Consider the following 14,887-nt stretch of genomic DNA (forward strand, 5'->3'; position numbering starts at 1 on the left):
TCCTTGCAGGAGTGGATATTTAGTATGTATCCTGATACTTGTTAACGGTCATAGCCCCACACACAGAGATTCTCCAAATGCTAGGTCTGGGGAAAATCCAGAAGTGTGTGCGGTCAACAAACATCCCAAAGGTTCTAGAAAGCACCACCCTATTATAACCCAGAAACCTGGCTTCTCCCCCACTCCCTCCACCTACCAACCATAGGCTGTTGGTGTGGTTAGCATATCTGTTTTCACGATAGGAAGGAAAATTTCGAACTATCCCACAATTTGAAAACTCTATAAATTGGTTACGATGTTGCCACTGAAAGCCATCTTTAAAAAAAATAACCTTTAACAGGGCCAGACTTTCAAGTTCACTGAGTAGGGCACTTGGGTGGCAAGTCATAGCGGTTGTAGAAATGCCTCACTGCTGAAATGTGGAATCACATCAAAACGTTAACGCCCTTTGGCTTCATCTGCCATTAAAATGGAGAAACCTCTCAGCTTTATATGGCTTTAAAGAGCCTGTTACAGCCTATCAGGTCCTTTCCTGACCACGTCTTCAGTGGAGGGTGGGAACCTGGATGCAAAGTATGGGAAGGGCCAGAGGCGGGGCGGTGCGGTGGGAAAGGGCACCCACACGGAGCAAACAGGTCTCTAAGCTCACACCCGACAGACGTGATCTTCGCAGCTCCCCCTTCTGCCAAGAGTCAGATATTCAATCAGGAGGAAATGTGAGGTTTTATTGATTAGAGGATTTCCCGTTGCCGATCAGAAAGCGAACATTTGCTCAGATTGTGTCAGGGAAATGTGCACTAAGAACAAATAAAACAATTTCTGGAGGTTTTTAAAAACCTAGAGTGAATCAATCAAAGTGAATTTATTTCTTGAAAATGCAATGTAAAGTTTCATTCTCTTGGAACGAATCCTACGCTTGAGCACCTGAGTGACGTTGTGTCGATCTCTGGGGCTACCCTTAAAATTTATGTTTCAAGTGAGAACATAATTGCCACATTTTTATCACAGAACTTCTCAGGGAAAACACGTTTTTAATATGTAAAAGATCCTATCGCAGGAGCGCAGAAAAACATCCATTGGAGAAAAGATCCCTTGGGCAAGGGTGAGAGGAGGTGTCTGGAAAAATTGTAAACGGAAATGGGTGAAAAGGATTAATGGTATCCTGTGTTTGGTGCCATTTGGGAGTATGTGTTTGTGAAAGGGCTTGCCCCCGCCCCCAAGCTGAACTATTTTATAGTTCAGTAAATTGCAGAAAGCTGATAGTAATGCACATAATTCTTGTTCAATAAATGCACACAAACTTGTCTGGTGGTGGGTACACCTGGTTATTTCTGGCTGTTTCCCTGCGCTCCTGGTTAACTGTATGCCCTTTGAATTCTCCCTGGAATCGGTTGTACCATCTATTTGTTCCTTCTAAATCAATGAATGAGATCCAATTGCCTATAAGTGTTCGCTTCATATATGTTTGGAGTCATTCATTTACCTTTTTTTAAAAAAGCTAACCTTAAACAGCAAATCAGACAGGTATCTATAACAGATTTGGTCACATAATGCCCACATGTAACCCTCAACTTCTGAAAGGGCAGATTTCAGTCTAATATTTTGCATCAATCCTGACACATTTCCTTTTTCTTTTAGCTTCAGACAAGCTTGACTGAGCCAATGACGTTATCCAAATCGATATCTCTTCCTCGTAGCGCCTACTGGCATCACATCACCCGTCAGAACAGTGTTGGAGAAATCTACAGTTTGCAAGGCAAGTAACTTGAAAATAATCGAGCGGCACCTCCATTAGCTTCCTACAGGTGGGCCAGGAGGCATGCAAATTGCCTTGCTTCCGTTTCCTCCATTTTTCATTTATCAGCTGTCACTGGCCACAGTGGGGGCTCTGAGATTTATAGTGGCGTTTCTAAAGCTATCATTGCACAGTCTCATGGTAGAAATTATTCCCAAAAGTCGCTGAGGGCTGAGGACTGTATTTGGCACCTGACTAGAACATTGTACATAAAAACTGGAACTTGACTGGAACATTATACAAAACATTATCAGAAGCTGAAAGCAGCTGATCCTAGGGTCTGTTTCATGCTGTTTTATAAAGGATTTTTTCCTTAGCATCCTTTTTTAATAGGATTGAATATCAGTTCAGGGGGCTGATTTCAGGCTCTGTAATAAAACACTACACAAACCGATTCTCAAAAGTCTTCAAGTGTAGCCAGAGCCTTGGCACAGAAATAATTCTGGAGGGTGCAAGGCAGGAGATAAGTGTGAATACTTTGCTTCTGTACTTTTCCTAATGATTGGGAATGGTTCACCAGATGAATCAGATTCATAGACAGCAGATATTTGATCGACTGCAGCACAAACCTCAGATTTGGCGTTCTTTTTTTTTTTTTTTCCTATTCTTTCCCTGTTGTCTTAAAATGAATAGTCTTATCCTTCAGATAAAATATTCAGCTATAAGCAATTGACTTACAGCTTACCAAGACTGAAGGAAGTGGGAACTTAGAAAAATAAGGCTAACAAAACACAGCTAAAAAACAGCTCATCCAACAAAGAGTTTTTGAGCACAATGGGTTTGAACGTAATAGGCACCCAGTAAATCCCTGGTGAAGAAATGACCGGTATGACCTTCAGCATAGTTGGACATTCAGACTGTTTTTCCATTCATACTTTAACTTTTGCTCATATCGATAACACGAAGTCTTTCAACAACAACAGCAAAATGTTTTGGCGATGCGGAAACTGAAATGGTGCATTTTTAAAGCAATATCTGCTTGCCAGCATTTCAAACCTAGACTAATGGAATTTGGTCAGTGGGAATTAATGATGAAAGATTCGTTCTGCAAGGAAAAGCTGTCAGAACAATTTTAGTCATTTGTTGCTGGTACTTGCATTTTATATTTTAAATGAACCCTCTTATGGAGAGTTATTATCTTTTTGTGTTATTTCTTTGTATGAGAAAACCTTTAACAGGATAAGGAGTAGAGGGTCGAGGAGACTCTTGAATGTCTTGTGGATCACAAAGAGGAGACCACATCTTGCTTTTTTGCTTCTGCTCAAATGCTAAGTTGTGATCTTGGGAGATTAATCTTGCTTGCTCCTATGATTAGAAATAATTAGAAAATATGCTTTTAGTGTAAGGTTATTTTTATTTAAACCTAAACAGATGGGTGTAATTATTGTTAAAAAACAAAATTCAACCGAGTAAATTTTACAAATCATGTTGGCTTTATTCAGTTATTCATGAATGAAAAGCATGCCATATAGCAGTTGGGAAAGAGGTCTGAGGAGCTATATGTAATGAAAGACTTTTATAGGGAGACAGAGCGGGACAAAGAAATTATACTGGACAAGAATGAACTGGGTGTAGCAAAGTCATCTCCTTAAGGGGACCACAGAGGTCTATAAGATAGAATCCCTCACTAGCATTGACCACATAGTTCCCCATTGACTGGTTTAAGAGTCTGTTTCTGGGAGAGCAGAAACTCTAATTATGTGTTAAGTCTTGGGTAGGCATCATGAGGTTTAGCCTAAGTGACTCCATATTGAGTCTACTGTCTTGTTTTTAACAATATTGATGTTTAATAAAATAATAAAAATATTTTTGTAAAATAATAACTATTTTGTAAAATAAAAAATACATGTATTTTTGTATTTTTCATGCAAAAATACAAATGGCCACATTTCTAAGCAAAAAGAAAGTGAGATGTTACTACAAATAAGTTGGAAAAAGGTTGGAGCCAACCTTTGGGTCGTGATACCTTTGGGTTTTGACAAGAGTTTGGTCTATAAATCCAGCAAATGAAAGATTGTTGTTTGCATGGTAGTGTGTGGGGAATTTTTCTCCAAAGGAAGAGCTGACATTGAGACTGATACACAATATCAGAAATAATTTCATATGCATCCAACAAAACAATGCCAGAATGCATTTAAATTTCTCAAAACGCTGCTGAAGACTTGCCAACGGACAGTGTTGACTTACAATATAACAGTCAGTAACTGATTAGAACACTCTAGGATCTATCTCACTGATCTTAATTTCCAGCAAGGTAAGGACTTAAATGCTTTATCAATTATGATGAATAGTTTGCTTGTATGGTCTCAAGACCACATTCTTCCTTGGTTGTTTGTCGTTTTTGTGTAACAAACAAATATGTGTCGACTAAGGTGATTACTGCAAGTCCAATAAATACAGAATGTATTTGATGTAAATTACATTTCACTATATTGCGGGTTTACTTTTGTATTGTATGCTTCTTAGAGCAATACATTTTATATTTTACATACTCCTTATTTTATAGTTATATCATATACGGAGAGATATAAACATCTAGATGGATAGCTAGATCCTAGGTGAGTAGATGATATCTAAATAGATACAGAGGTAAATTGTTAGAGATGCTTTGACAAAGCTGATATATTTTATTCTCCTTTTGTTCTGTTGAGGCAGTCAAGTTAAGCAAAGGACAAGAGTCTTTTGACCATAGCTTTTTATTGGTGTGGAATCTACACAGGCTTCGTGCTCATGGATTCAGGGCAGGATAAAACTACCGAAACAAGAAAGAAAAATAGAAAAGTGAACCTTAGCACCCCTTCATACACATCTACATTTTTTTTTTTCAATAAACCACATTTGAAAGTGTAGTTATTTTGTGTCTCACTTCCTTGGTGGTGCTCCATGAAGGGCATCACTTCTTTACAAAGGGGAAAATACAGTCTGATCTTCCAGAGTCAAGGGAAAAATCTGACGATGGTGGGTGTTACATTGTCAAATAACCTGCAGGTAGCAATGAGAAATAAAAATGTACCGTTAGAATTTTTCATCATATTTCCTACATTCTAACTGTGAAGCTGAGATCAATATGAATTAAATTCAGCAGGCTTTCATTCAGAAGGCAAAGGGGGAAAAGCTTTATATCTCTAAACCTTAGTTAGATTGGGATTCATTAATAAGCACTGCATGTTCTAGAACTGAAAAAATATTCATGGTGTGCAAACAAATCTATTCTGTTAAGACGTACCTATAACTTTGATGGCCGGTCACCCTCAAAACTTCACTTGCTCTATTTTATTGGCTTCATTTCTGTCACCTGTTCTATAACTATAGTAGCGAGAGACACTGAAAAAGACCAACGTGTCAATACTGGCATCCTGCATTTACTTTAATATTTGGGAAAAAAGAGTAACTTACTTTAACAAGTACAAGTTAGCTAAGGACGAGGCACTACTATGCAAAATCTCTACGCCTAAATGGCTGGTAAGAGGTTGGGTCACGTCACGTCTTCTTGCAGAGGGTGTGAGTAAAGACTTTTCCTGTTCTTGATTTTGTCCAGATAATCAGGATGATTAGTTTGTATTAGAAAGTAAGTTTCTGTTTGTATTTCTCTGACTTACGTGTTAATGAAAAATTTTTGGGCCACGACGCATTCTAGGGATGCTGTCTCTAGACTTAGGCAGACCATACACTTCCAGGGAAGGAAACATGATTTTGAACTCTTGACTCAAAAGTAAATGCTTAAGGGGTGCCTGGGTGACTCAGTCACTTAAATATGCAAGTCTTGACTTGAGCTTAGGTCATAAGCTAACAGTTTGTGGGATTGTCTCCCTCTCTCTCTGCCCCTCCCCTGCTCCCCCCCCCCCACTCAAAATAAACTTTAAAAAAGTCAATGCTTAAAAAAATACCATTTGTTTAATATTGCTAGACTTAAGATTTTTGCTCTAAGGCCATTAGCAGATGTATTAAGAGCACGAGGAACACTAAAAAAAAAAAAAATTAAAAAGGATGAGGGGCGCCTGGGTGGCACAGTCGGTTGAGCGTCCGACTTCGGCTCAGGTCATGATCTCACAGTTTGTGAGTTCGAGCCCCACGTCGGGCTCTGTGCTGACAGCTCGGAGCCTGGAGCCTGCTTGGGATTCTGTGTCTCCCTCTCTCTGCCCCTTTCCCACTCATGTCATGTCTCTCTCTGTCTCTCAAAAAATGAATAAACGTTAAAAAAAATTTTTTTTAAAGATGAGGGGGGGTTAGAGAGGAAAAAGGAAAAAGAAAGAAACAAAACCCTACCAGGAGGTCACGGTTCTTTTTTCCTTGGAAAGGCCGTCACCTTGACTTGTAGTCACCATTCGCATATCTATAGGACGGACTGTGTAGCCAGGTCTTTAAATCGGGATTTGTGGAGATGGCTAAGCATTTATTGAAAATGACAGATCAATCTGGTAGAAACCACTGATGGTACGAGGCTCACCGCAGGCTCACACTGAGTCTTTGTTGAATGCAAAAACAATGAATGTAGAAACGCATTGGAGAGGACACACGGAGGGGACAGCACGGCTCCCACATGCCCTCTCTGAGGACATTCCTCAACAGTTCCAAAGAAGGAACCGTCATGTCGGGTGCCATGCCAGCCCATCCTGGGCCCCCTCTTCCCCTTGCGCGCGCTTAGGTCTCGGTGGGCTTGACCGCTTCCTGCTTTAGGACGGCCTTGAGTCCACAGACACTTGCTACCACTGGTCTTCGTCTGGTGAGCACAGGACGGGCTGTGAGAGGCTGGTGGCTCTGTCCCCATAACCTGGCAGCTGGGTTTGTGTCTCTCCACCTGCTGCTTTCCATCTGGAGAAGTTTTTCCACCAGCCACGCTGATGGGAAGTGGGGTCAAGAACGTGGGCTGAAAACTGTCCCCGGGGAGTGGGCTTCGGGACCGTGTGCCAACCTGAACCCTCCCCTGATCCATTTCATCACTTATTTGGACACAAAACCCTATGGGGATATACTGTGACTCATTTTTGAGCAGCTCGAACACCCTCACTGTTTGCATCAAGGATGATGGGGGTGCCGTTTGCAAAAGCGGTAACTTTGGGAGCTGTGCTTTCATTAACACTGATTAATATTCGCTGCCGGCTCTGAATCGTCCACCTCCCTCTGCCCTCTCTACGTCTGTAATTAAGCTGCAGACTGCCCACATCAGCACAGTGGCGCACCTGATTACACAGAAGGCATGTTACTCTCGCCGAAAGGGCATGGGCGGCTTCTATTTCTCGGAAGGACAGGATGCAAACAGGCAATTAGAATTAGAGATAACCTTCAGAAAACAGTAAATAGAATTCTGACATAGATTAGGAAGGTAAATCGAAGGATTTACTCACTCTTCACTCGACTATGACCCGCTGTCTTTCCTGCCCATTCAGTTTCAAGTTCACGTTGTTTATAAATCATTTCCACGGAGACCTTCTGTTCAAATTTTCATCATATGAGGTTTTCCGAATTGCAAAGTTAATAAAAGCTTTGTATAGCAAGTTAAAAAAGAAAAAAAAGGAAAGAGAAAAGAAAATTGCACCAATGGTACGAAGGAGCCTGCATATGTTCAGTGCTCCACGTGTGCACTGGCAGGTGAGGCAGTCATGGCGACTGGTAGCAGCCAAGTGCGTCGCACATCCCGCATGGGGCCCAAGTCCACTGGTGGAGATGTAGCAGCAACCCCAAAATGTGAGCCATTTTCCAGAATCAACCCTTTCTGGTAAATCTTTTTTATGAACATTTAGTGAATACCTTTATCTTAGAAGAGTAAGTCAAAGACAGCCAATGCCTCCCTAGACATCAGTTTGGGGCTTTTTTTGTTTTATTTTTTTTTATAAATGTTTATTTATTTATTTTGAGAGAAAGAGAGAGAGAGCACACAAGACAGGGAGGGACAGAGAGAGAGGAGAGAGAGAATCCCAAGCAGGCTCCACGCTGTCAGCACAGAGCCCCATGTGGGGCTTGATCCCATGAACCATGAGATTGTGACCTGAGCCAAAATCCAGAGTCAGGCACTTAAGTGACTGAACCACCCAGATACCTCTAGATACCAGTTTTTAGAGATACATGGAGTGATTGCTTCCCAAAATAGACACCGTAAAAATGCTCAAAGTGTTCTCACTGTGAAATGTTCCTCAAATGCTAGAGCCACAATCACTCCCTCTTCTGTGCCCCCAGACACTTATAGATGACCCTAATATACCAATGTATTTGTTTATAAACCCTCTTCCTCCGTTCATTTGTGAGGTAGAAACTTCAAATGATTTTTATCCCTATGGCTCAGCCAAATTTAGAGCTCATTGTGAAGGAGTGCTGTCTGTAGGTTAAAATACTGAGTTTTGGAGTTAAATAAACCTGACTTTGAATATTAGCTTTGCCACTGCTGAGTTGTATGACTTTGGGCAATTTAGTTAATCTTTTTAAGCTTCTTTTTCTTCACGTCTAAAATGAGGATAATGGTTTCTATCATGGCACTTAAATGAGATAATCCACATTAGGTATAAACATTCAATAATTATTAACCATTGTCTGTATATTGAAGTAAATTAAATTTCCGTTAAGAAGTTCCTCTGATGAAGGGAAGTATGCTATCCTACTCCAATTTATTCTAGTATTTACTTTAAAATATTATTGCAGGGGCGCCTGGGTGGTGCAGTCGGTTAAGCGTCCGACTTCAGCCAGGTCACGATCTCGGGGTCCGGGAGTTCGAGCCCCGCGTCGGGCTCTGGGCTGATGGCTCAGAGCCTGGAGCCTGTTTCCGATTCTGTGTCTCCCTCTCTCTCTGCCCCTCCCCCATTCATGCTCTGTCTCTCTCTGTCCCAAAAATAAATAAACGTTGAAAAAAAATTTTAAATATTATTGCAGTTTTTCTGCTATGCATGAGGAATTTTGTTTTGTTCTAAAGACTTTCTAAAAGTCTAGCTTTAAGAAATGCTTTATAGCTCTTATAGTTCTAGAAAAACCAAATCTCTCAACCTAACCCTAAATTTTTAATGCGAGATACAAATAAAATGTCGGGCTTAAGTCTTTACTTATTTTTTTTCTTCCCATCAGTGAGTTTAAACAAGACATCTCCCCTCAAACAGATGCCCCCCTTCTCCCAAGCCTCACATGGCTCAGTCCAGGTAGCCCAAGGGAAATTAGACCCTGTGTTTCAGGCCAAGGCATTGCAAATTCCTGGAAGGAATTTATTCAGCTCAGTGCACAGGAAGTGCCCCTGCTCCTCCCCACTCACCCCAGTCCCCCTCAAGATCTACTCTTGCTGATTAGCCTACCCTGACTGCTGAGAAGCCTTTCTGAGAAACGTCTTCCCCCACTAAGGTAGACCAGGCTGCCTAAGCCAGTTATGCCTCAATTTATTCTCTCCTGGGATGTACTCTACTGGGTGGAATAAAGGTGAAAGGTAAGATTTAGGCTGTTAATTAAGTTCTCCTGGCATAGCACAACACAGAATCTAAATAGGGCGCCCAGGGTAAAGTATAACAAGTCAGCCATTTAATCATTGTTTACCAGAAACGTAAAAGTAGTAGATAAAGATAGATAAAGATAAAAGACTCAAGAGCTACCAGATGTTATGCTGGATTAGTGTAATCTGCCAGTGGCTTTACTAAAATAAATTGCTTCTCTCTCTTTAATTCAAACCTGAAATTGAAATTGAAATTAAACCCGAAACCTGGTCTCTATACTTGATTTTTCTCCCTCAAGCTTCACCCCCTAACTAATTTTTAAAATATAGGAGGCAACATATTAAGGTCAATATTAATCAGACTATTAAGGGAAAATATATATTCCATTTTATTCAGGAGGAAATAAACATAGCACATAATACTAATTCAGGGAAAGGTTAGTACAACCATGACTGAAGCCCAGCTGTCTTTGTCATGTATATGTGTGCGTGCGCACATGTGTGTACACACATACACAGATATGCGTGCACACACACACACACACACAACCATATGTGCTCAGTACTGTCTCACCATATGTTGCCTTCCTGAAAACTGTACCTATTAAGCTACACATCACAAATTATGAAATACATAGGAGAACATATAGGGGGAAAATGTTCAAATATATTTTTCTCCAAGACCTCTGTTTCCTGTTGTATTTTTAAACCACATCTCTATCTCTGGCCCTTCAACTAAATGCACCCTATCCCTCGTTATAGGCTTAATAATCGTATTTTGTCCATTTTTCCCTCTATTGTTCTTGATCTTCCAAAGAAAGACTACAGTATTCTGAGATTTGATAATGATCAGAGGATTTAAAAATGTGAGGAACATCAGGAATTAGCATCACTGAACTGATACTTGATACAGAATAAACTGCAAAGTTAATGTAGATTTAATCCTACATGTGACCTTCAGTGAAGTTCTAAGACTCACCCTACTGCCCTACAAAGAATAGATGCTCATAGAAAGTCTGCTGCTGCAAACTTAAAACATCCAGTATCTAAAACTTAGGAGCATGGTTATATAAGAGAAATTTACGTTAAGAATTGAAGCCCTGTGCATAAGCATTGTCGGTACTTAATACAGGAAGAGTAGCATAGTTTGGAAGTTCTCTTAGAAATCTTTCTTTGGCATTGGTTTCTTAAATTGGTTTGACAGGAAGTTTAGAACCTCCCTTTTATTTTCGTAAAACTATTCACAACACAAGGAGAAGTTCAATGCCAAACTTGAAGTGATAATGTCTTTTACATATATGCTCGAAGATAAAAGATACATGACTTTCAAACAGAATTTTCTTACTCATAGAGTTCTTACACAATTCTATGACAGAAATTGTTCTTATTCTTTTATTCACCAGAAAATCCCATTCTTCCCAATGAATTTCAGAAGTTACTTCTCCTATATAAAGTTGAGGACTAGCCATTGTCTGGGGCCCTGTCATTCCCATTGTGGAATTCTGTCTGTGCTCAAAAAAAGATGTTGGCTCAGAACACCCTGTGATTGTATCTGTAACTCTAATTATCACCATCCTGATTAATGGGGAAGCTTTTCTCCGAGATACAGTTTATCATTCATGAATTCATTTGTAAAATATTTTAAAGTTGTCTAAATTTTTGACAATAAAGTTTAACATTATTCATAAGTGCACACATACACACACACACACCTCACATTTTTTCCAAAAAAAAAAAAACAAATGAAACACGTCCTAGAGTACAATCCATTTTATTTTACAGCATGCTTCTATGTTAATGTTACAGCTTCTTTAGGGGCACGTCAAATAAACTGAAGTATGTACAATGAAAATCACAACATGCTATTCATTCATTCATTCCTGTTTCCTGGTCTCAGCATTGAATCCATCCTTCTGAAGTTAATGAGACACTAAGAGTCAGGAAATTGAAGATCTCATCCTAACTGAGTAACTCATCGGCACTCAGCTGTGTGTAACCACTTGTAATCCCCCATTCAACAAATGGACGGGGGGTAGACTATTTCACTGGTGTCAACAGAGATATGCATGGCCTGAAGCACAAATGAGGAAGTGTAGCACGTTTGAAAATTCTTTATAGGAAGAAGAGGGATATTTGATTGCATAGTCTGCTACCAACAAGATATTATGCTACATAGTATGACAAATATAACCTCATATAGACTCTTAAATACAGAATACAAACTGAGGGTTGATAGGGGGAGGGGCGAGGGGAGGGGAAAATGGATGATGGGCAGTGAGGAAGGCACTTGTTGGGATGAACCTGTTGTATGTAAGCGATGAATCACGGAATCTATCCCTGAAACCAAGAGCACATTGTATGCACTGTATGTTAACCAACTTGAGACTAAATTATATTTAAAAAGTAAAATAAAATAATAAAACAAAAAATAAATAAAAATATTAAATATATATATACATATATATATATATATACACACATATATATATGTAAATGTATATAACCTCATATAAACCACACACTCTAGAGAAGGTAGATTGTTATGGATGCAGTTTTTATAGAGGGAGAAAGGCAGTATCACTGTCAACTTATTTATTGAGCACTTTGTACCATGTCACAATGTATGACCTTCCCAACAACCGTCTGAGGTAGGTACTATTGTTGTTCCATTTTGCAGATAAGGACTCTGAAATACAAAAATAACTTCCCTAAAGGACAAAAGTGGGATTATCAACCCATCCAGTCTTATTTTTCTAGCTGGAGTGCCACCAGGATAGGAAAGTTACATAACTGCCCCAGGGTAACAGAGTTTAAGGCAAGGTGGAATAAAACATTCGGAAACTCTACCCTTCTGCCCAGTTACATTCTCTTTGAACCATAATCAAGGTTTACAAGAATTATGCCTCTGAAAAGCGGGCAACAGCTATTCTCAAATGTGCTTTAAATGAGACAACCCAGATGGAAGGCATCGAAGCAATTTGTGGAAAATCCACAGTGTTCAAAGTCAAGTTGTATATGGCTTGGGCACTGCTTTTAAAAATTTCATATAACAGCTTTGCTTCTTTCGTGGAACAATTTAAAGCACACTGTGTATGTAAATTAGTTGGTTTAACTCCTGAGAGTTGCTATTACTTTTCATTATTACTTTTCAAGCTTTTTAACTAAGTTTTACAGCAAGTTCAAATGTGTCTCCCTCAATTTTAATTTCTTTAGATATGTCTTCTTTTGGAGATTTCAAAATCACTTTCCCAGTAGTAAATCTCTTTTATTTCATACCCTTTCCTCCCTCCTGAATATTTCCAGCTCTTTTCTTCAGGCATTAATGCTGACATGCACAGTTGTCTTGTTGTGCTGTTAGTTCATGTGGTTTCCATCACGAAAGTGTAAAATGTCTTCTTAATCAAGCTTCATTTCCTTTATATAAGCTATTTTTGTGTCTTCCTTTGAAAAGTGTTTTTTTTAACTTATGACAGGATTATTTCTGAAAACTTGCCAAAATTCTAAGGAATGAATACTTAAAATATAACTGAAATAAATATTCAAAAATTTGATTGCAAAATGAATACATCCTTACTGAAAAAACTGAAGACACAAAGAAATACATGGATGCAAGGTTAAAAGCCACCACTAGCGGGGCTCCTGGGTGGCGCAGTCGGTTAAGCGTCCGACTTCAGCCAGGTCACGATCTCGCGGTCCGGGAGTTCGAGCCCCGCGTCAGGCTCTGGGCTGATGGCTCGGAGCCTGGAGCCTGTTTCCGATTCTGTGTCTCCCTCTCTCTCTGCCCCTCCCCCGTTCATGCTCTGTCTCTCTCTGTCCCAAAAATAAAATAAAAACGTTGAAAAAAAATTTGAAAGCCACCACTAGCTTGTTAGAATATAAGGATGGCAAGATAGAGAAAAATAGAAATTAAGATAAGATACCTATATATTTATAAAATTAAGATCGCATTTTATATTAACTCATTTGTTATATCTTTAAGTTGTATATTTTACTGAGAACAGAATCTATATGTGACACATAAGGACTGAGTAATATTCCATTGAAAAACTCTTATTTATTTAACAATAGATCTCTTGTTCAGCATGTACATTATGTGTTTTTGCTATTCTAAACAATGCCGTAGTAAACACATTTGTATGTAATATTTTTTTTAATGTTTATCTATTTATTTTTGAGAGAGAGCATCAGCAAGGGAGGGACAGAGGCAGAGGGAGAGAGAGAATCCCAAGCAGACTCTGCACCATCAGCACAGAGCCCTACTGGGGCTCATGAGATCATGACCTGAGGTGAAATCAAGAGTCAGACACTTAATGGACTGACCACCCAGGTGTCTCCATTTGTATATAATCTTTGATTACAATAATATTTCCAGAAGTGGGATTTATATATTTTGTTCAATCGGTGTTTGTCATACTGTGCCTAGGCCTTGGGGATGTATCCCGTTTACAGAGAACAAATCAGATGTGGTTTCCATCCCTAATATACATCCAGTCTCATAAAAAATACATTCCATAATAGCGTAGATATTAAGTTGTTCACTTATTCAACGATTATGCATTGAGTTGCTTTTCTATGTTATTTCTATGTGGTTTGGGACACAAAGATGCAGAAGAGACGCAAGACACTTATTCACATGAAAGTATATGCCAATAATAACCTAGTAAAGAAAATAATAAGCAAGGTAATTGCAGGCATTGATGAGCATTATGAAGAAGCTATATCAGAATCGTGACAAGAAAGTCATTTGGCCACTAAATCTCTTTAAGAAGTGTTATTTGAATTCAGGATTCAGATGTCAAAAGCAGATCAGCCTGTAAAAGTTTGAAAAAGAAATTGCAGACATAGACAACATGGTCAGGCAGAAGCAAGTCTGGTGTATCAGAAGGAAGACAGGTACCTCTGGAGTGGGTGGAGCACAGGGAAAATGGCCCCCATGGGCAGTGGTGGGCAAGAGGACTAGATAAGAAGGACCCGATAGTGATCTACAACAATGGCAGTTATTGGCTCAGCCTAATAATTCTAGTATAATCGCAGAATATACCCAGAGGAATGTTTCATCAAGGGTTCAGGTATATTGCGTCTTCCCGCTGTATCACTTTTTTATAATTAACAAATGCAGTGCAGTTCTTTATCTAAATTCCGTTTTGCCATGTTTTCCATTTATTTTCAGTGTTTCTGTGTCTTTATACTTTAGATGTTTCCTGGTCGAAATAGGTTGGACTTTAAAACTCAAATTAAAGTATGCTTTTGTTCCTTTATAGCAAAATTCAATCACCTTTATTTGTTTTGATTGTACATATTACGTTTTTCCACTTTCTAATTTTATAATTTTGGTTTGTAACATTATTTACTTCTTTGCCCTTCCTTATCTTATCTCCTTTTTTAAAGGTTTGTTTTTGTGAGAGAGAAAGAGAGAGAGAGAAAGCGCATAAGTGAGGGAGGGGCAGAGAGAGAGAGAAGGAGACACAGAATGTGAAGAGGCTCCAGGCTCTGAGCTGTCAGCACAGAGCTCAATGCAGGACTTGAACTCAGGGACGCTGAGATCATGACCTGAGCCGAAGTCGGAGGCTCAACCGACTGAGCCACCCAGGCGTCCATTATCTACTTTTAACCATTTTTTTATTGTCCCTCCATCCCCTTCTTTGGAATTATGGATATTCTCTCAGTAGTTAACTGAAACTGTTCATATG

The 14,887-nt window shown here is 39.3% G+C and overlaps 1 protein-coding gene across 1 annotated transcript in view; it reads left to right on the forward strand.

The window, feature by feature from the left end:
* DOK6 (docking protein 6) overlaps window positions 1-14,887 on the forward strand; it is a 368,796-nt gene that overhangs the window by 298,179 nt on the left and 55,730 nt on the right. Inside the window, exon 7 of the mRNA XM_043559069.1 lies at window positions 1,639-1,756. Coding sequence (XP_043415004.1) covers window positions 1,639-1,756 — 118 coding nt within the window. The remainder of the gene's footprint in view (window positions 1-1,638; window positions 1,757-14,887) is intronic.

This window comes from Prionailurus bengalensis, chromosome D3 (assembly GCF_016509475.1).
Source record: "Prionailurus bengalensis isolate Pbe53 chromosome D3, Fcat_Pben_1.1_paternal_pri, whole genome shotgun sequence".
NCBI lineage: Eukaryota > Metazoa > Chordata > Mammalia > Carnivora > Felidae > Prionailurus > Prionailurus bengalensis.